General features: G+C 48.4%; 1 protein-coding gene across 8 annotated transcripts in view; it reads right to left on the bottom strand.

The window, feature by feature from the left end:
- Positions 1 to 23,119, bottom strand: part of FGFR2 (fibroblast growth factor receptor 2) — a 104,681-nt gene that overhangs the window by 25,259 nt on the left and 56,303 nt on the right. For 4 of the 8 annotated variants that reach the window (XM_082854642.1, XM_082854645.1, XM_082854648.1 and 1 more), the window contains 3 exons: positions 12,565 to 12,755; positions 11,074 to 11,221; positions 7,422 to 7,618 (listed from right to left, as the gene is read on the bottom strand). In XM_082854642.1, coding sequence (XP_082710768.1) covers positions 7,422 to 7,618; positions 11,074 to 11,221; positions 12,565 to 12,755 — 536 coding nt within the window. Of the gene's footprint in view, positions 1 to 7,421; positions 7,619 to 9,680; positions 9,826 to 11,073; positions 11,222 to 12,564; positions 12,756 to 23,119 lie in introns of all 8 variants that reach the window. The other 4 variants (XM_082854643.1, XM_082854646.1, XM_082854649.1 and 1 more) reach the window with 2 other exon arrangements.

Raw genomic sequence — 23,119 nt, 5'->3', positions numbered from 1 at the left:
CAATCATTAATTTTGGAGCTGAGAGGGGCCTCATGAATAGATATGGTTCTAAGAGGCTGAGGCTTCACACCCAAGTGTCTGGGCCACAGAGGCAAAACAGCAGAAGCAAAAAGAAAAAGACGAAAAGCCCGTGGAAACGACCTCTGCAATGCGCTGACCTCAGCTGCAGGGCCCACCAGTAACGTCCTCAAGACCTCCACAGCCTTCACTGACCATATATATATATGTCTTGAGCTCCAACTGCAGAGAAGGGTTCAGAAAGATTCAAGGAATAAGTTGGGCGAAAAATCATTCCCCAAATCCTAACGCCCTGCGTCGGTTTTGAGCTATGGATGCAAAAGGAGACTGGTGTTCTCAGAGACAAAAAGGTCTCCCACGTGAAGAAGCAAAAATCACCACTCATTGCAGTGGGAACCGGGCTTGAAGATAACAGGCAAGAAGATTCGAACAGCAGTCAAAGTCAGCCTGGCAATGAGACAGTTACAGGCCCCAACCAGACGAGGGCTGGCAGATTTCACAGACGAACACCCGCTCCAAGGCCAGCAGCGTAGCCCTCCTTGCTGGACCGCGGGGTGGCCAGAACTGCTGTGCATGGTGTGCTGGGATCGTGGTGAGGGAGAAACCCCTGGGGCGGTGATGGGGGGTGCAGCTCTGGGTGAAGAGGCCCGTCTGGCCTTCCCTGCCACGTCCTCGCACATCACACACGGTTGAGGCTTCAGGACACAACGCAGAGGAGTAGCCTTCCCATGGCAAGGTGTGAGGACACGGGCACTGAAAACAAGCCTCGGGAAGGATATATAAGAGCCTTAGCCGTGGTCACCTTTGGGGAGAGAGATTATAGGACGCTGAGGGACGGGGTAGACTATGTCTTATTTCAGAACTTCCTAAACCATCTGAATTTCATTCCCATGCATATGTATCTCTTTTACGTTCTACGAAAACAAAGCACTTTTCTTTAATGACAAAAATATTTTTAAGAATAAAGAGAATCTGGACTGAGGCATGGCACTGGGGGTGCGGAAAACAGGTCAAATGCTTAAAATACACTGACTTCTAAAATGAGTTAAAATGACGAGATCAGTGCTGTCGCCCCTTCCCTGGGCTAGAGGCTGGGTGCGGGGGCGTCTCTGCATCCTTCCGTGTGGGTACCCAGTGACCTCCCCTAGCCAAGCAGCCACCCCTAGCTGGTGCCCTTCGCCTGCAAACTGTTTATAATGTGGGGCTGTGAGCCGGTGGCGGCATCCTGACCAAGTGCACCACCGCGGGCTGTGGGATCCCTGTTCCAACAGTTACTGTGAGAGCTTCAGCAAGTCACTTGACGTTCCTCGGCTCCGGTTTCCTCACCTGTTAAAGGGAGACCGGAACAGTTCCCACATCACAGAATTACCGTGACGGTAAAATGACGTCACACCCATAAAGCGTTTGGTGCCGAGCCTGGTGCTTGCTGGGAGCTCAGTCAACTTTCGCTACCAACCCCACAAGGGTTTCTCTTAGCATCTTTTTAGAGTCGTTTGCTGCTCAGATCCAAGGGAGCTCAGATGGCCCCTCCCCGGGGGAAGCCCGAGGACTTGGAGCCCAAGGCCGTTCTGTGTGTGAGCTCCTGTGACATGGTGTGCAATGCGGGAGAGAGAAACCCCACCGGCGGCGTTAAGGGCAGGACTTGCCTTAATGCTGTGAAAGACTAGATCCTCTGCTCACAGCCAGGATGCGCCGGGGCTCCAGTGAGCAAAAAAGCAAACCCCAGAAATTAAGGACCCAGGAGTCAGGGCACGGTCCCAGGGCAAGAGGAAAGCTAGAGAGCAAGAAAGTCCTCATGACAAACAGGGCTTAGAGGCCGCTTCAGAAAGAAAAACGAAACAACCAGTCAGAAGTTAACTGCTCTGCGGCTGACCTGTGACCCCAAAGGAATCTTGGCCCACAGACCGTGACGAAAGTTCACACCCATATACATCTTCCCCCACAAACAGATTGTCTCCAACAAGGTTTTAAGGTGAGAGCTCTGAACATGGAAAACCTTTCCAAACTTAGTTGCTGTCACTATGATTAAAGTTACGGAAATTTTGCTCACATTAAGTGTAGAGGTTTAGATTCCATGTACAGATCTGGAAAATACTTTTGTAAAACACACAAAGAGAAAAAAGGTAAGAAAATGCCCCAAGTGTAAGAAACGGCAGAATTCAATCACTCTGTCTGTGGACGTATATCTTAATTTTACCTCCATGCATTTTTACTATGCTTTTAAAATCCCCTCTGAGACTGTAAAATAGGACTGGCTTTCTCTTCACTCCGTTTCCTTCCGCGTGCTAACGTGTCTGCAGGGCTGGCCCGACTCCTTGCAGGCAATTCCTCCGTGGAACACCGTGTTTCTGGAGCTTCTCTCCTTTGGACCACACTCCTTAAGGAAATCCACTGTCCACTTCTGAATCCTACTTCCGCAGCAATGTTAGATGATCGCTATTTTTTTTGGGCACAAAATCATAATCCTCCCTGTCAGATATGCTTCTTCAATTCTGGGTTTCCTTTTTATCTAATTTTAAAATAGTCCATCGATAGAGATCATTTAGTTACGTACAACAATAAACATGAACAGTCTAAAACAAGCTCTTTTTTCCCCACTCCCAAACCCTGGCAGCCACGTTTTTAGCATGTTTTTTCAGTCTCCATTCAGCTTCCTCACTTCCAGAATCTCTTTACCATAAATTCCTCGTGCCATAAATCAAGCCTTTAACTAAATGTGCTTTTTGTCTATTTCCACGGTACATAAAGGAGATTAAGCAAGGAAGCCGGGCTTTTTTCTTTTCTTTTTAAAGGGCCACCGAGAAACTATGTTATCTTTTAATACTAGATTCAATTCAACAGTGAGAGGGGGGCCCACAGAGAACAGAGCCGACAGAGGCACAGATGCCACAGGGAAGAGGTATGAATATCCGTGCGCCTGCTTATTCTGAGGACTCACAAACGGACCCCAACCGGCCAGAGAAACCCTCTGACTCTCAGTCCACGGGTCCGCATTCCCAGACCAAAGCACAAGGTCCTGGAGTCGACACAGGTTTGCTATAAGCCCTGCCCATCACTCCCCGACGGCAGGCAAAATGCCTTCACCAGCCCAAGCTGAAATAAAGGTCCAAGGGGTGTGGGGACGGGATTTTTTTCCTTTCGTAACAAATTTTAGGTAAAGAGGCAGGGTAGTCGATCTGGCACGCACTTTTCTCCCTTAGCAAGTCTCCGTCTCCCCAGACCTCCCCCCAGGACTCTCAAGAGTAAACCTATCCAACCCCAACCGGCTGGTCTTCCTAGAAGATCGCACCCAGGCCCGAGCTTAGCCAAACTGTTGTGTCTTCTGGAAGCGAAGAGGAGAGAATGACCAAATGGGGGCTGGGAGGGCCAGGCGCCCACACAAAAGGGCAAATTCCAGTTAAACCATCCATGACCATCTAATTACCCACATGCTTTCTGGAACTGGCGAGGTTTCATTAGACCACTTGATTGACCAAAATACAGAGAATGTTCCGAGATCACGCTGTTTAGCTGCTAGGTCGAAAATGAGCTTCTAGGAGTGGGACTGCCCTTCACGGAGTTCGGTATGTTTCATAGCCATTCATACCCAGCCCCGAGAACTGGCTCCTGAATTACACGCGCCATCTTTGCCCTGTTCATGGCGCCCCTGGGAACGTGCCATCTGCCTCAAAGACATTGTTACAAAGCATGACCTTGGCAGCCCCTGACTTTTCTCTGGCTTTCAACCTATCTGTATCGGCAGCCAAGAGGGTGAAACTGAAGTCTGAAAAAAGAACAAACAAACAAACCTGCAGCCCCTTCTGAGATGCTGGTGGTGGTGAGACAGCATGAGCTATACCCACGTGTATGTCCCCACCCAGGAGCTGCGTTTATCTGTTTATGGAGACAGTTGAATCTCCATCATGCCCTATGGAAGTGCCTGGCTCCAGAGAAAGAGGCTGACGTGCTCCCTGAAAAACCAATTCAACAAACGCAGCGAGGCTGCTCGCCTCCTGAACAGACGTCCTCAATTCCCTTCACACCCCTCCCTGCCCCCACCCAACCAATTTGTGCAAAACGCGGGAAGGGTAGCCCTCCCTGTAATTCACGGATGTGCAAGGAAGGCTTCACAATGGCCACGCCGTCCACCAGCAGCCCTGGAAACGTGTACAAGGGCCGACAGGCTCACGCAGACGCCCCTCTCTGGACTGGCTCTTGCTGTTCCCCTTGCCTGAGCCCCAGCTCAGAATGTGGGAGGACCCCCGTCAAGGGGAACCAGGAGATGCCCCGTGCTACCCGCCTCCCCCCCACCTAAAAGTTGTTTCTCTTTCCCCAAACACCAAAACGCATAAAGAGTCTCAAAAAAATTCATGGTTACTGGGAAATGATCACAAGGAATTCCTTCCTAGGTACTGGAGAAAAAGTATTTTTGTCTCAAAAACAAACTCAAATGTCTGTCTTACACTGGTAAGTCCAGTACAGATTAGTAAATGTCAATGAAAAAGAAAAATTCACAGTAGGATAAAAAACTTTTTTTAACCTTCTCTTGTTCTAAAAAGGGAGCAACGACTGATTGAGTGCGATGCGGTTTGTGCTCCTCCCGGGAGGGGCGAGGGTCAGGGCCAAGAAGATGAAATTCGGACTCACCACAAAGACGCAGAATGCTACCGTGTAAAAAAGAGGGCCGGGCACATGCAGCATGACAGGCGCCTAGCAAATGCCTAGGAAAAACCCACCCCCTAAGACATCTGATTACAGGCTCACCTGTCGCCAGGTAAAGGCATGCGTGGCATCCCTGTGGTATGCTCTCCGTCATCAACATATCTGCTGGCCTTTCTGGGGCTTTTCATTCCAGCTACAGTCCAATAACCCCCTTTATCCAGCTACCCGCTAAGCATCTCCTCCACCAAAGGGGCTGTGCTTATTATGGACGAATCGCTCTTTGGGAAGAATCAGTGCATCCCACATAAGCAGCTGAGACGTGTTAACATTTCCACAAATAAACTCCCAGAGATTTAATTTTCCAGGGAACTGTGTTTGCCCACTTCGCTCTGCTTCTCCTACAGTACTCGACCTTACTGAAACACAAGGCAATTGCATCTCAAATGAAGGCCCCCAAATGACCTTGGAGCCACTGGCGAAGGCGACAGGCCACGTCTTATATGGAACCTGGGTTAGACTAAGCACTCAGAAAATTATGAAGGAAGGAGGGAAGGAGGGAGGGATAAAAAAGGAGGAAGAGCTCGGATGTTCCCTTTAGTTACACAGCGGGGCAGAGGAGAAATGGCCAACTTAGGTGGAGATGACAATGAAGAAAGGCCAGTCAGCCAGAGAGAAATAAAAACACAATGAACAGAGTTGAGTCGAGGGGATTCTAAAGGCATCTGCCTCTTTTATATTAAATAAAGAGAAGCGCATTGTAAACAGCTGCAGAAAAAAAGATGATGAAATAATTACAGGACAGTGGTCTAGCTACACCAAATTACAGGTTTCCTCTAGAAGGCAGCATTTTTCCCTATTAGGAAAAAAAATAATAATAGAGATGGGAACACCACTCCCTCTTTCAGCTCCCTGGAGCCAGGCTCTCAGGATGGTGGCTGTAAGGATGGCCCAGAGGTAACTGGTAAGGAGCCAGGGTTGGGGAGGGGTGGCCACATCACCTGAAGGTCACCAAGGGTACCAGCTTGTAAGAGTCACCTTAGGACTGGACTCTCCCAGAATCAGGCAAGTGGTCTCATCATCGCTGCCCTGGCCCCAAGAATGACAGTGGTACCTTTAATAACAACAGCATTCTTGGAGGCAGGGGGACCGATGGGCACCCTTCTCCCCCCCAACTCTTAACACCATTTGAGCACTTGCCTGCACGTGACACATACTCCAGATGCTACCCTCAGCCTCCATTCAGAAAGACCTGCTTGAAACGTGGCTTCAAAGAAGTCAGCAAGGACCCGTTCAGCCTGGAGTTCGGAGGTGGGCTGAGAACAGCCGGATCTGTGCTAAAACCGCTGCTGACCGAATGGTCCCTGATCCTTGCCAGGGCCCTGCCCAGAAGATGTCATCGCCACCTGAAGTCCCGGGAGGGACGGGGCTGGGATTAACCCAGAGCGGCTCAGAGTGCATTTCAGAATCACTGGAGGACTTGCTCAAAATGCAGGTTCCTGGTCCTATCCAAGACCTACTCAACCAGAATCTCGGCGGCTGAGACCAAGGAGTCTACAGTTTTAACAAGCGCCCTGTAAATTCAACTGAAGTACACACTGAGTTAGGGCCCATGAGGTAGCCATCCTCTTTGCTGTTTCAAAAAACATGACTTTATCGGAACCAAGTTCCAAGTACTTCTGGAAACACTGCCTTCACACCCGTTTCCCCTTTCCATCTTCGTGAGCATGAGAGAGAATCAGAGCACTGCCTGCTCTGTCAGCTCTGCAGGGTTTCGGCTGAAAGCAGAGGTGTAGGCTGCACCTTGCCCTGTCTGCCCAAAGCAAGAGTAAACCAATCAGGAGGAACACACAAGGAAAAAGTAACCACCAAAGACCAAGTACGGGGCTAACAACAATCTGTTCCCTATTCATTATAAAAATCATTCTAGGGGCTTCCCTGGTGGCGCAGTGGTAGAGAGTCCACCTGCCGATGCAGGGGACACGGGTTCGTGCCCCGGTCCGGGAGGATCCCACATGCCGCGGAGCAGCTGGGCCCGTGAGCTATGGCCGCTGAGCCTGTGCGTCCGGAGCCTGTGCTCCGCAACGGGAGAGGCCACAGCGGTGAGAGGCCTGCGTACCGCAAAAAAAAAAAAAAAATCATTCTGCCACCGAATCCACAGTCACAACGTTAGTGCAAACAGTACACTACAGGCATGCGATTCTATTTTAAGAATCAAAGAGGTGGCGCCAAAGTTCAGTTAAGACAGAGCTCATGGGGCAGTAGTTCAGTCACCTCCTCATGGGGCAGTAGTTCAGTCACCTCCAGGGACAGATTTCTGAACTTGACTTAAGAAAAAATAAGTCTAAGAGAACTAGAGTCCCTTGCTTTCCAACTAGTGGCATGAGCCTGTCTCTGAAAAAAGCGTTAGATCACAGGAACAAAAGGGGCTTACGCTCTGAAGAGACCACTGCACTCGAGTCCCACCAAACGTACCAGGGCACTGCCTCCTGGGTTATTTCCAGTCATGCGGAGGAGCTCAGAGTCTTGCACCATTGGGCTTTCCTGCCCTTGGAACTAGACTCGGTGGACCCCACTGATGCAACAAAACTTGACCCTCCAAGTCCAGACACTCATCAGATGGCCACCGGGAGGCCCACGGGAACCACTGGCACAGGGACACTCCCAGCAGTAGAAGATGGCACGAGGCAGAGGAGGAGACCCAAGAGCTGGCTGGGCGGGGGGAGGGGTAAGGTTCTTCAAACTCTTTATCTACTTTCTGTTACCTGTCTCCTCAGAGGGATGCGCTTGGTCAGCTTGTGCACAGCCGGCTGGCTGCTGAAGTCCGGCTTCTTGGTCGTGTTCTTCATCCGGCACACGATGACCCCCACCACCATACAGGCGATCAAGAAGACCCCTATGCAGTAAATGGCTATCTCCAGATACTCTGGGGAAGCTGTGATCTCCTTTTCTCTTACTGGAGCTAGATTGCAGATCACACGAGAGGAACAGATAAGCAGGCCACAGAGTTAGGACACTGGACGGATGCATCCTGGCAGAACTACAGGAATCAAAAGGCGACGACCGTTCCCAAGGCAAGACGGGCTTCCCGATAACTCAGTGCTGCAGGAGGGCGTGGGCTCCGGGCCAGCCGTGCACCTCTTCCAAACGAAGGTGAATAGCCAAGGGCTGCTCACTCTACCACCGGGGCCCAGGTGGTCACTATCTCTATCCTCAACGGGCCTCTGCAATCTTGCGATTGTGGTGGATTGACTGCCACCAAGTTACAAGGGGCAGGTTACGAGGTCACATTCTGTTAGGCATTTGGGCAGAGTAAAGCAGCCAACCACAACCTCAACAAAAGGATAGTCGTCTTCCTTGATGGTCTCTGAGGCAAACCATTTAAAAATTCTTAAATAGGAACGATGCCCACTTTTATTTCTAAAGGAATGGCCTCAGTCTTATTTGGGTAAAGCTCTTCCAAAGGAAGACGCGACAAAGTCATTGACCCAGATGAACACAGTTCCATAGGACATGAGATAAATATTCATCTAGTAGGCCGGACTGGAAAAGGTTCAAATTTCTTTATATAGTCCAGTAGGTTATTCAACTAAACAAACAAATGCATTTAATATAAAGACTGAATTGCTTATAATATAGAATCATTACGTCCATACGATAAAAAGCTTGTAACATTCCTTCATCAATAACCATTTAAATTTTTGTGTATCTTGTTATACTGATGTCACTGCAACTTTTCTCTTCAAGGGAAAATAGAGATAATGTCGCATGTGAGGATACATATAATGACTTAAGTTAGCACATTCTTATACCAACTTCCAATAATGTCTGCTTCCTCCTTAGTGCTTAACGGTCAATCGACAAGCAGTGTATTTCCAAGTAGTGTTTTTCTCAAACTGCATTCTTAGTTAATGTGCTTGTGCTGTCAGGCAAATTGGTTACGAAGTGCCGATCAGGCACTTGCAGAATGCAGTACTGCGAGTAAAAGCAAGCTCAATACAAGAGGCATCTCATTGTCTCAGAGCAAATGTTCACAGAGCAGATTCACAACAAAAGGAAACACGAATGCAATGGCATTATTTAAAGCTTATACATTTGAAACAGAAATCTATTTGCAAGACAGTCAAAACTCTTAGCAGCACAGCACAAAACGAAATGCTCCATTTATTTTTACTGGATATAAAATAAGCATGCAGGTAGGCACCGCACTTTAAAAATAAGGCATTAATAACTGGAGTAGCACATTATGAGCTAGCAAACCATAGTCTATGCAGTTTCACAAAGGAAATGACGAAGAGACAGATGCATTAAGGAGACAGTAATTATCAAGAAAGCTTGACTAGGATAGAGATATCGGTTAAAGATTCAGACAGCAGCAATGTTTAGGCAACAGGGCTTCAGTGATGTTGATTTCTCTGTAGGGTAGAAATAACATCAAACCCAAGATGGCAAGAGCATGCTTTGCAGTAAAAGCAAACTGAGAGTCCGTTGCATTCCACCATGCAGCAAGCCACCGATCCCCAAGGTAGGTAACACACTGCTTCTGTACACCCTACGCACGGGGGTGCTTCTCCCCGGCCACCTCAACACACACCCATCTATTTACATCTTGTTAAAAATAGAAAGCAGAACAAAAGTAATAAAAGTACTTATGGGATTTTAGCAAAATGGAATTTGACACGAGAAAAAATTACTTTGGATTTTACAAAGTAATTTCAACTTCTTCCTTAAAAGAAAGGGGGATGGGTAAATCTATACATTGACCCAATGACTCACTAAAAATATAAGATCCCTTCGGGTTTGAAGGGTGAAATTTCACTTGATCATAAATGTGAGGGTGGGATCTCATTGTGAGTGAATTTCCAAGGCAACTTTCTTATCCCTGGGGGATAATTTTTAAACATTTAAAAAACTCTTTATGCAAAGGGGAAAAGGGGCCATTTCTGAGAACAGAAGCTGTGTTAATTTTATAGCAATCAACCCAGAAGAGGGAAAAAACCATGGAGAGAAAGAGCAGTATATACCTGGCAGAACTGTCAACCATGCAGAGTGAAAGGATATCCCAATAGAATTACCCGCCAAGCACGTATATTCCCCAGCATCCTCAAAAGTTACATTCCGAATATAGAGAACCTCAATTTCTTTGTCCGTGGTATTAACACCGGCGGCCTAGAAAACAAGGAAAGCAAGAGAAAAGGCTAGACGACACAGGAATGATTGTGGAGGGGGCCATGGAACCATGAGGCGTCGCGCCGGGGGCTCCGGAGGGTACCGGCCACCGGAAGATTCCGATTTGCAGCCCATCCACAAAGCCCACAACCAAGAGAGACTGAGCGACACGGAGCAGCTCACCTCCACAGGCCCGTCACCACACTGGCTTCACCACCTAGACATACATGCATGCAATCAGAGGCATGGAAAAATCAACCCACAGAGATCCATTCTCTTGGCCTTTGCTTTGCTTTGCTTTGCTTTGGATATAGGGGTGATTTTCCAAAAGTATAGCACCCAAAAGTCCAAGCTGGGTTCTGGTCCTGTTGGCTGCAGACTCCCACCTCGAAAAAAGGATGGTTCTGCCTCAACTGTCGTGTCGTAAGACAGCACACCACAGATAAGCCCAAGTGGACACCTGGCACCTCCTTCCAGGCCTGTGGGAACCACCAGGGTGAAGGGAGTTTGTGCTGGTCAGCAGGCTCTGCTTACGTTTACTCCTGCGTAACCATCCCGACATACATTGCATTGAAAGAAAATGGAAGAAGGCATGATCTTGGTAGCGAAGAAACCGGACTCTGTTTTTTCTTTTCTTAATACAAACATTTGAACGTGAGTCGTGACAAATCGAGAAAGGCAACCTGCTGTCTTCAACAGTGGCCAGCAGTACATCTACTCATTCAGATGGAATATCCTTGAACTGGGAAAACAAAGTCAAGGACAGCATTCCTTAAGCATCAGTTACACAATCAAGGAAATGATGCTCTGTTGAACCGGTTATATCATGCCAGTATTTCTTTCCAACTGTGGGGCAGAGGAGGTATGAATTCTGCTACTATGCAAATGCCACAAATTCAATAGGCATGCCGGTGTGTGTTTACAATGGTGCTGGTGTGCAGTAATGATGGGAGACGTGCAGCCTGAACGAGATAAACCAGAAGGGACAACTTAAAAACTGGGTGGGGGTGGAAGGTAATCTTTAGAAGAAGTTAGAGCAAGCACTTTGAATATTGTGGGCATTTTTCCATGGCTGCTGGTATCACACCAGCTGCATCACCAAAGAAAGATTATGATGAATATACCAAGACCACAGAGTTATCCTATAAGCTGCCTGCAGTCTCCCAAAGCACCAAGTCTTTTCAGCTTCTATATCCAGCCTTCTTTAAAACAAAAACAAAAACAAAACCAAAAAAAAAACGTTGTTACCTTGCTGTTTTGGCAGGACAGTGAGCCAGGCAGACTGGTTGGCCTGCCCTATATAATTGGAGACCTTACAAATATACTCCCCAGCATCCGCCTCAGTCACATTGAACAGAGCCAGCACTTCTGCATTGGAACTATTTATCCCCGAGTGCTGGAACAGACATAGGAGAACAATATAATGGCCAACCAGGAAGGACTTCACACTACCTAGGGGCCCACCACCAACACACCACAGAAAAACAACCTCCATCTCATCTAAACAGCAACATCAAAGGGCTGTGGGTTTAGAAGGAAGAAAACAAGTCAACTAGTGGACAGCAGAAGTGGCCCAGTGGAGAGGGGAGGAAGGGTGTGATCAATCCCCTTGCAGAACGGGTCCACAGTTCCCCAGGCTGGTCATCTCTTTCCAGCTTTTTGGATCCTTGGTGTTCTCAGCTGGAGAGAACACTTCATTGGTTTAATGTTCTGAGTTGAGCTTCCTATGGTCCTACTGGAAGACTGTTCTTTTTTTTTGGGGGGGGGGGTACGCGGGGCTCTCACTGCCGTGGCCTCTCCCGTTGCGGAGCACAGGCTCCGGACGCGCAGGCTCAGCGGCCATGGCTCACGGGCCCAGCCGCTCCGTGGCATGTGGGATCTTCCCGGACCGGGGCACGAACCCGTGTCCCCTGCATCGGCAGGTGGACTCTCAACCACTGCGCCACCAGGGAAGCCCTGGGAGACTGTTCTTTTAAAGGACATTCTCTATGAGCAGCTCAACGTGGGAGACGTGGCAGGCAGTGCACTCAGAGCATCTGTACAGACTTAACTGCTGCTTGCTATCTCCATCCTGAAAAGCAAGACAGATCTACGAAATAAAGAGGCTGGTGCTATTAAAACAAGGTCTTGCAAGGAACCAAATAAGGACTACAAGGGGAAAGAAAGTTTCCTTGTTCAGCATTACATGAGTGCAGGAATACCTTCTCAAGCTTATCACTAAACCACGTGTGAATGAATTTCAAAGGTTAAGGGGTCTCTCTTAAAAGGAAAATCTAAATTGTTTCTAAAAGGTGGCTACTAAAATGTGATCCTAACGTAGTATTAAGGGATATTAAGAGAAGACAACATCAGTGTAACAATAAACGTTGGTACAACGCCTCGAGTTTACAAAGCTCTTTCCGGCTACTTCATCCCATTAACTCTGCGTAACACCCTGTAGGGGAGATATTACCACTTCTGTAGATGTGCAGCTAAGCCTAAATGTCCCATCTAAGACCTCAGGGCCGATAAAGAGCTCAACTATTCCGACTCCAGCTTTGGCAGTCCTCCCGCTACCCCCTGGTTCCCTTCTGAGGCGTTATCAGCAAGCCTAACGATCTGCTAATTCTTAAACACACCCTGTGCTGAACACGTAAGAGAGTCGTCTTCTCCCAAATCCAACGGAAGCCAAAGAACCTGTGGCCAAACCCATCAGGGAGACCCCGGCCGTGGGCGTCTTTGGATTCAGAACGTGCTCACCTTCAGAACCTTGAGGTAGGGCAGCCCGTCGGGCCCGTATTTACTGCCATTCTTCTCCACGTGTTTGATCCACTGGATGTGGGGCTGGGCGTCGCTGTACACTTTGCAGACAAACTCCACGTCGCCTCCGACCACAGCGGAGGCGTTTGCCGGTAGTCCGGCCTGGAGGATGGGCCGGTGTGGCGATCGCTCTGGGGGAGAGAGGGGTGGAAGGGGGAGCAGGGCCAGGACGGGGGGGAGAGACGAACAAATAAGTTGTGTTGTCCAGAAGGCTGACCGTGAACTCAAGCCAAAAAGGCCTCGAGCCTGCTGGCTGACTCCTTTGAAATAACACCACAGCCCGACACAGAACAAAAACGACTTCAAAGGAGACGGCTGGAGCGCGACCCTTGTGAAAGGAGTACTTATTTAGAAAACTGAGAGAAGAACTTACTACATCATGAGTCACTGGACGTCCGTGGCCACCTGACGAACAAGGGATGAGATTTTATTCTGACAATCTAAACGACAAATGGCGGGGAATGAGTGCCTCTTCTCTCATCCCACTGGGGACACCATCAGCTTAACAAATGGTCGTCAGCTTAACAAATCCCAGGGAAGCGACAAGACTACCTTTAAGATCGCCCTGAATTCCAAAATGGTGCCTAGAGGCAGTGTCTCCCCGTGCATTTCTAAGATGCTCTGAGAAGACTCCCATCCATTGTTTCAAAAAGAAAATAAACTAAAAGCTAAGGCCCAAAGTTATGAACAAATGGTTTCGTCTCTTTGCTGTGGCATTCACTCCATTCGGTCATTCTTTGTCCCATGCCCCCATTCACCTCCTCCATAAGTAGTTAAGTGTCACTGTGCATCCCATGCTAGACGCACAGACAGACATTCCTCAGCTTATTCAGACGTGGCACCGAAAGAACAAAAAGCAACACGGGTTCCCAAACCCTGGCCATGTCTCAGGCTGTCTTAAAGGAGGCCCCACAGAGAAGAAGCCAGCAATGACTTCCCACCCTCCCTCATCGGCCTCAGTCTCTAGGGAAACTCTCCGGTTCAGAGGCGGTCTCCGCAGAAACCCTGTAGAGGCACCCACACCGAGGTACAGGAGCAAACACACACCAGGCTCCGTAAGAATAACTAACAGACCAGCCTGTTGTGTGATCCTGTCCACAGAGGCACCACAATCACAACTGGACTGGAACCTTCCTACACAGCAGCTCGGTCAAGAGTCACACACCCAATCATCCGTCCATTCACAAATATCACCCCATCCCCACCTACCGGTACGCACAGGCCACCGCCCATTTCCCTCTCCGCACTGTGGGTACCATTGCCTTCACCCTCCAGCCTAAAACACCACCAAGGAAAACGAGGGCAGGCCAACAGGCCCAACACAGCAAGGATGTCTCTATGCTGCGCCTAAGTACCTCCGCGCACTGGGCGGGAAACAGCCAATCGGCACGATGGCTACCTAAGCCTTTCTATATCTGGGCTTTCAGATTAAAATGTCATTTAGTGGAATGTGTTGGACAAGAGCCAGACCATGCGCAAATTGATTTTACTGCAATAAGCCTGTTGCTGGTTGTAAAAACTTTAAAAAAAAAAAAGGAAGGAGGGGGGGGAGGGAGGGAGGGAGGGAGGGGGAGGGGGGAGGGAAGGGGGGAGGGAGGGAGGGGGAGGGGGAGGGGGGGGGAGGGAGGGAGGGGGCCGGGGGAGGGGGAGGGAGGGAGGGAAAATCGAAAACAGAAAAAGTGCTGGCAATGACTCTGAGCACATTTCATTCCAGAATCTCCCATCACTTCACAGACACCTATATTTTTACATTAAAAAGATAAAGATTTCAGATCCCCAAAGAAGTCATTCATTTTTCACAGTATCACCCGCACAGGCTAAGCAAAGAGCCCAGAAGTCGAGTCTCCTAGTTTCTGTGGGCAGAAAATGTCAAAGCCGGGATCCTTTCAAGCATCACTAGAAACACTCACTGCTTGCCTGAGACACCATCCTAGCGATGGGCCACTGCGAGTCTCCTGGTCCAGCCGGGCGGCCAGCTGGATGCTACAGGGACCTGCCAGCAGCTGGCAGGGACAGAGCTCTGGTTCAACCCCGGCTCGCCCCATCCACGTGAGAAGAACAGAATTAAGTCCACACACACTCTCCCCACCAGGCCTCCTCCCAAGAGATTTAAGCCCAAGGTGCACTGCCCTCCGGGCTGGACACGGCCAGCCAAGTTCACAAAACAGGCACCTTTGCACCTATCAAATATTGAGGTAGTTTACGCCTTTCCACAGAGAAGTGAATGTCAGGTATCGGTTCATTCTCTGGCTCAGTTTTCCAGTTTTGCGTGCATGTGTTTGCATGTTCAGAGATAAATATTTACAGTGAACCTAAATATTTATTCTCAGAAACAAAGGTACTATAAAATCTTAAATGTCATAAGCCAGATCAACTGAATTTCAAACCAAGTCCTCTTTCTTAAACATGCTTGTTTCTCATAAATCGTTTCACAAGCAAACACTGTGCATGTAATACCAAATAACGATGCCCACGAACAATGAGGTCTTTCATACGGCACGACAGCTCCAGCCTGCGCCAGCCTTCAGCGGAGAACGTCGTCACTGGGGCAACACTGGCAGGGCCCACGACGGAGCTGCAGTCTTGTTTTACTTGTGGTCAGCATGCTGCTGCGCTCTGGTTATTAAGTTATTCCATTGCTATCCGGACTATGTTCACCAAAAAAAAAAAAAAAAAAAAAACCCACCACCTTTGCAATGGTTTCATGTTATTGCATTTGCAAATTACAGCGTACCAAATGTTACCGCTTACAGTCTTGAATTCATCCTTTCAAGTTTTCTCACCTTATTCAAAATAACCTCTTAGCCACCCCAACTCCCCCTCAGCCCTTTCTCACTTTGGGTACAAAAACTGCAAGCTGGATCACTCTGTAACCGAAACCTTACACCGCCTTCCAAAACTTATTACAGCTGCCTTCAGTATAAAATGAAACCTTAGAGAATGTTATTTAAAATGTTTTTAAAAAGTCAGTAGGCCTCATGTTTCGTTTCTCCACATCAGGCTTTGATTTCCTTTGCAACCTTATTCTCTGCCCTTAAACAAGTCGGAGAATGAGGCCTGAAACATCTTGGAAAAGGTCCCTGGGTGCCAGCATCTGCCGAGCACGGCGCTCCCCTTTCTCAGATCCTTCAGTGATCACTCTTCCTTGTGTCCATCAGACCCTTAAGAACAGGAATCGTTAGTGAGGGGATGACAGCGATTGGACTCCCGTTCTAACTTCTGAAAAGCTGGGGTGAAAGCAGGGTGCAGATGGCAGCTAGGAGGACAGGCTGGGTGGCAGCCCCCAGGAAGCGGGCAGCCCCTCCGAGGCCCGGCCCAGCGGGCACTTGGGAAGCACCCCGGGGACAGGGCAGTGACGGTGGGCACGAAGACCCTCCAACAGCGAATGTGTGCTCCTCGGCCCTGGGCCACACCAAAGCCCTTGGGTCTGCAACTCTGTTGGGCAGCAAGCTGATAGAAAAAGAAGAATTAGTCAGTGAATCATCTCTGGATGAGAGAATAAAACCCAGAGCTGGCCCATCTCTTGTCCTTCTGCGATAACGAAAGTCACATCTTCTCCGCCAGGAAGGATTTCGTTTTAGGCAAGGGTCCCTTACAGCATGTTCAACTCTCAGATATTATAGCAAATAGATTTTTCTCTTTACCGGGGGAGTGAAATACATATACAGAAAAGCTGATGAGCACCTCACCTGTGTTTTTACTGAAATGTTTAAAAATACATATTCTGGGTTCAGCAGGTTGCAGGGGCCAGTTCATGGGCCCAAAAGAGGATGAGAACTCTTAACAATAGAGATTCTAAGGTCCCTGCGTGAGCTCCAAATTAAGACAGAATGGAAGGCAGTCCAAAGGGCGTGGCTGCAGCCAATGGACAGTTGGCTGCCCTGCTGGAATGAGGTTCTACCAAATAAATGTGTAGTAAACACAGCCCGGAGTGCTTTAAAAAACACATTCTCTCCCCCGCATTCTCCCTCACTCCCTTTTGTCAAGTGCTCCAAATGAGTCCACTTTACCGAACCAGAAGGCCCAGCTGCTAAGAGTCTGAACATCAGACGGCCTGTCTCAAAATCCTGCTCTGGAGCTATGACCAGGAAAGCAGGAAGAACACAGCCTGCTTCATTCCAAGGGCTAATTATTGAGAAAGAGAGAGAAAATACCTGAGTGACAAAGAATAAATCTTTGTTAATTGACCATTTGAAACTTTATAACATGCCCATCCTCTCCTGGACATAACAATACGTTTGCTCATAAGAGATCTACAACTTTTGCTCTGACATAGCAAAGGCCATAAAAAATGTCCACCGGGCAGAGGGGCCTCCTGTACGGACTCAGTAAATACGCATCCCGGGGATCAGAAGGAGAACCAGCTTCTTAAGTCACACCCTATAAATTAATCAAGCCCAGAGTCACTGGTTTCCCAGCACACGCTGGTCTTGTAAGTATCCCTCCCCAAAGTTCAGCAGCCTTGCAGCAAAGAACCATTTCAAAACCCCGCTCTCTGGCAGCAAAACACCAAAAGACTCCAATCACACCGCTTGCCCAGGACTGATCTGGAAACAGAAAGTCTCCTCTCGGGGCGCCCCTTCATTTAAGGAACGTGAAGAACCCTGCCTTCCCTGTCTTTAAATTAAAATCAAAATTTAATTACCTTTCCTCTAAAACGGCAGTTTCTTAGCAACTCCAAGGGGCTGAATAAGGGAAGAACCTTCTGCGATTTAGAGAACAAGTGAAAACAACTGAGAATTCTTGTTTCTAAAGCCCAGCCTCCCTTTTTTCTCAAGAGGAGGCGGTGGTGGCTTTTGTTGCATAAAAAAACCGCACTAAGCCAGTTAGCGTGGGGCATGGTTATTAGGGGGGCCGATCAAAGGCCTCTGAAGTTTGAGGAGTCCAAAAACCTGCTAAAGCCCTCATGCTAATTACAATTAGTAGAATGAGTTCATTGTCTTGTCAAGACTGTGCCAAATAGCCTCAAGCCGGACAGGCTACATCTAGCTGCGTTCTGAGTTTTGTTTTCCCTAAGCTTCCTCCAGCCTCTAGAGACTGGCACAAAAGAAGGTCAGAACCAAAAGTGATCTGGAGGAAAAGGGACAGTTAGGATATAGGATGAGAAGGTGTGCCACAGGAGGAGTACCACATCTCTTTCTTTCTCAGAAAGAATCAAGGTATGCGTAACGAGTATTTTGCTTGTCACCTTCTACAACAGGCTAGGGACGCTGGGTACCTGGAATTACTTTAAAAGAACAAAGGGGGGCCGGGAAATGCATTTTGGTAGAAAGTGACTGGTTTGCCGCTCTTTCTCCAACCTGCACGTCGCCTCGTCTTCCTCCTGCTTGGACATCTGACTCTGGAAGGTCTTGAGGAACTGGGCTGGGGATCCATCTTCCTCTAAAACGTACATGTTTCTCGGCAGAGAGAGCAAAGTCTGGGGAGCAAAAGCTGGTTTGGGAAAAGCCAAAGCGTTCTCCCTCCGGCACTGAGGTTCCTCAGTGACTTATGGAGGCTGCACCATGTGAAATGCTAGAAGCAAAACACCACTAATTCCTTTGTGTTTGCTCGATGAGGTGGAGACGCAGGGTGAAGTGCTGGCTGAGGCTGGAGGGCCTGGGAAGCCCAAAGCGGGCGGAGGCGCAGTGCCTTCCTTAATTAATGTCATAGACGGTATTATTTGGCTGGGAGTTGAGTGGCTTCCACCAGCTGGGTGTCAATTTAGGTCTTCTTGGGCAAATTACAGGAGCAGGGCCGTGTGCTATTTACACCCCAAATGTTTACGATACCCTGATCTCTGTGCCTTCGAAAAGTTAAACTGGAACTGAAGACTCTTTGGCCGCCACAAAGGTACGCCAATTTTAGGTTCAAAAATGCCCTTCTTTTTGTTAAAAGGACACAGAGCTTTGGGATGATGAAGAAGTTCTGGGAGCGAGAGCGGCGATGGTTACACAGCAATTGTACTTAATGCCCCTGAACTGCGCACTTACACACGGTTAAAATGGTACATTTTATGTTATGTGTATTTTACCGCAACTGAAAAAAAAAGAGAGAGAGAGAGAGAGAGAGAGACATGGCAAAGGTGACAATATCACAGAGTAAGATATAGTCCTAGGATCACGGAAAAGCTGCCTTCTCAATTAGTTTAGCATGTTTATCTTGTCCCATTGACTAAATGAAGGCTTTTCTCTCTTCTGACGCAAAGACTCTGCACAAGGTCCCCCACCACCACCCCGTACTGTGCTTGGTTTTCACGCTGATGCGAAACTCAGACATCAGTCTCCCCAGGCTCCCTCCTGAGGAGCTGGGGTAAACACAGCTGAGAGCAGTCACGCTGGGGAGCTCCATCACGGAGCCTCAGCACCCCGCCACTTGCCATAGCGGGTGCAACATCTTTCAGGAATGCAAGATTATCAGCTGTTGTGTGCAGAGCTGGGTTCCCTTCATGGGAAGAGTATGCTAGAAACAATAAAAAAAGAAGAGAGAAAAAAAGAAAAGTCCAGGAATTAAACATACCCTCTTGTTACACAGGCAGAACTCTGATTTAGAATATCTTTTCTCAAATGATCTGCAAAGAAGCTACAAACCAAACCATGGAGGAGTCCCAAAGACAGCAGCGATCAGAATGAAGCTGTTTAGGATGAAAATGTTGACATCAAAAAAGATCCAGAAATAGGTCCTAGAAAAATATTCACCCAGGTGCCCAACAAATAGGTGTATGCAGAGCTTGTCAACGGAGCCTCTCTGGTAACTGGAAACTAGAAGATGAACACAAGTTAAATACCTAGCAAAAGGGGGCTGATTAAATAAATTATGCTCTGTTCACAACAGACAGCACACAGGCCACTAGGAAGAATGAAGCAAAGAGATATGTACAGACATGGAGAGATGTCCACGGTAACAATGTTGACAGTTTCATCAACTTTCACCATTAAAAAACCTTACTTCTAGAGGAAGTCCAGAAAAATCTATCATGCTAATCTCTCAGATGCCTTACTTTGCTCCTGGGGCGTGTCAAGCAGAAGCAAAAGCTTTTAGCCCATCTGAGCAAACAAGAAATGCCTCCCTTTGGTAACGAACCATAGGAGAAGTGGAACAATAAAACCTCATTTGTTTTCTTAGAGGCAAACTCAGACCCTGAAAATAAAAGTGATTCTAGATAATTCCTTGCTATAAGCATCATCTAAAGAGAAGTTTCAAAATAGTCACCCAGATCACAAAAGGCTCCAATATGAATTCTACGTGTCTTCTCACCATCCAAGGCAAATGGGAGGCCTCAGGCCAGCCTGCAACCCTGCCCACTGCCCACCGATCACTCAGTGATGGTTCACACACAAGATGGTTTTGTTTCTTTTGGCCAACATGTAGAATTTAAAGGACTAAATCCTTCATTTCTCAGTCTCAGTCCAGAGTGTATACGGAACCAAATAAAACGAGGAATTCCTTTTTCAAAAAAAGCACAACTTCCAAAAGATTCCTCCCAAATAATATGCAATGCGTATCTTAAAAAAAGAGCACTTTCACGCTGAGATGATGAAGAATATGCCTGGGGCACCACCTGACCTGTGATGTGCGCATTTATTTGGGATGGACAGAATTCCTACAGGCCTTGTTTGAGAGAATTCTCTAAGGGGGAGGCTCCAGGAGAAAGAAAGTAAAAGGAGAAGTTCTATCAAGATCCAGGAATCTCCGTCCCTACTTATCATCTTCTCACTGCGGCAGTTTGGGGTCTTTTGCACTGTGAGCTGAGAACCCCAAGAGGCCAAAGCACGTGTTTCATTCAACCAATTGTCCCAAACACCCTCTAGGCCAAGCACGAGATGCCCCATAGATAGAGGATTAACCATTACAGTACAATCAATAAAGACAATCCCTGTAGAATGCTCTGCTCTATCTTTCCCCTCTAAACCAAGGCACTGATGTCCTCATCTCCTCATCTCTCTCTTCTCAGAAGGAGAAACAGAAAAACTTTCCCAGAGAAACACTAACATCCTCCCCTCAGCCATCTCTTCCCCACTTCCAACCCGACTCTGACCTCATTATGGTGAAACTCTAAACGCTGCCTCTCCAACTCAAACCTGCTCTTGAACTTGGGAACACACCCCTGTTACGATAGGTCGTTTCTGCCCTACCTTCTCCTGACTGTGAAAATAAACCAAACACAAGACCTGAATGTAACAGCAGGGTGTTCTAAGGGAGGGAGAACCCATAAAAGCACTCTGGTGGAAGTATTCTTTAAAAGGGGAAGAATTTGTTGGCATTTCTACACTCATCTTAATGAGAGTCGGCATAATACGTCTCAACTGGGGTCTTTTGTGAAAAAAGGTGACCGGTAGGTGAAGCTGTATATATACGTTTAGAGAGGAACTCGGAAGATTCCTTGCATTAGGGTTTGCCGTATGTTAAGAACCACATACCCCCAAATAGAAGTGACTCAGGCTGTTCTTCTATTACTTCAATTCAGCACATACTGATCAAAATCTTGCTAAGTTCTAGCTCAAATCGCTGGGCACTCTGACTGCCATGGATGAACCTACATCTTCACGCCAAGCTTACTTGCCCAGAGACTAGGAGCAACCAGCTTTCTCTCTGCCCCCTGCGCCCGCCTGAATTATTTCCAGCCACGACGAAGAGACCCTCTTACAAAATGCTGTAAGTCGTTCACTTGTCTGTAACACTTCTACATCCTCTTCGCCCACACCACAGACTCAACGCCAAAGATCAGACAAGAGCTCAAGTATCAGCCCTCACCCCAGTCACCGCAGTCAGGCCCACGGCCAGAATCGAAAACAATCAATAAGGCTTCCTTCCTCAACTATGGAGCAGAGGGCAACTGACGGCTTGCAGAGAACATGGCAAATATGCTGAGACGGCAGTTCTCGCATGGTCCCATCCAGGCCAGCGTGGGCCTGCTCCAGCCCCGGGAGCTGGCACCCACAGGCATCACCTGCCCTCAACGCCCAGAAGGAGTAACTCTGAGCTGGTATCAGTCCTGCAGGAAAGCGCTTTCCGCTCAGTACATTCGGCGCTGATGCAGCCACCCACTGGCCAGCTTTTGCCCCTGGAATACCTGTTGTGAAATAGGTATGAAAAGCCACTCTGTAGCAACCAAAAGGCTCGTTAAACAGTAGCTACCAAAGGAAGTTTTGAAATCTGTGTCCTGAAGGAAAGGAGAGGACCAACCACTCCTTTAGCCAGGGCTGAGCTGAGTGTACATGTCTCCGCTGAGAGCTATGAAAGGAGGTGTGGGACCCCCTAATGACAGGACTAGACATCACCAGTGGGTCCCATTATTTAAAAGCACCGCCCTCCTACCAAAGCATGCCACCCCCATTTTACAGATGAGAAAACTGAGGTTCAGAAGTTCCATGACTTCCCAGGCCACAAAGCTAGCAAAGGATGGAAACAGGATTTGAACCACTCACCCACGTAATTCCCACCAGTACCTGCAGAGGTGCTCAGGTGTCCCCCCGAGGGTTGATGCTGGAGCAACGGTTAGGACAAGGGAGGCAGTATTGGCTGCTGGAGCCACAAAAGCAGCAGGACTTGGCCTCCTACACAACTGCCGCTACAGCCCCACCATTCCACGTCCACTTTAACAAGCCCACTTAGGGAGGCGTCGCTGTGGCCTGTGCCTGGCATGGCACCTCCATCCATCCGCTCTCAGCTGAGGGGCTTTCTGCCTTCCTCCAGCTAGATTTCACAACGTCAAGCTGGCACGCAGAACCAGTATCAGGATAAACACCAAGTCTTGAACTCAGAGCAAGAAATGGAAAAGAATTCATTGGCATCAAAATCACGAATATGGAAAATCAAATGAGGTCTGGCCAGGAAGCTTCTAGGTCAAGATGCTTCAAGTTGAGAATCCCAAGGGGCTCTGTGGAGCTGAGGCCTGGCGAGTGCCAGGGAAATGCACAAGAGCTCCAGGTTGGAAGGTGAGAGCCAGGTGTCCAATGCGTTCAAATCTCCAGATACACGGTATTGTGTGGTTTCATGCCACCTGCACTGCAGCCACCCTCTTCACTCAGAGAAACAGAAGCAGTGTCCGGGAGCCATGATGTGACAGAAACTAGGACAGAGAAGGGTCTTCCATAAGGAGCAAGTGGCTGGGAACGGTCCTAATAAACCAACCAGTTAATTAATGAACTAGACCACCATTTCTTCATTGACTGAAACACTACTCGGTTCCAACCTGACACCTCCCACCAAAAAGAAAGGTCCGCTGCACTGCAGAAGTGTGGTTTCGGGGGCTCTGACTTGCCTCAGTCCCCTCCCTAGGGCTCAGGGATCACACTGGGTCCTCTGTCTTCCCAGGACGGGACTGCCCCAAGCAATAAACGATTGACACCACCTCTCCCACTGGACGGGCTGCCGAGCGCTCAACGTCAGCCCCTTCGTCAGGCCTATGGGTCAGCGCCCGCACTGACACAGCCTTCACTCCTCCCCGACACACACCTGGGGGGTGGCAGTCAGCACTGGCACGGACTCCTTCTTGCTTTCGGGCTGAGTCCCA

Source organism: Leucopleurus acutus (assembly GCF_964270905.1).
Source record: "Leucopleurus acutus genome assembly, chromosome: 14".
Classification (NCBI taxonomy): Eukaryota; Metazoa; Chordata; class Mammalia; order Artiodactyla; family Delphinidae; genus Leucopleurus; species Leucopleurus acutus.
Note: the sequence above shows the minus strand (reverse complement) of the source record. Positions and strands in the feature narration are given on the sequence as shown.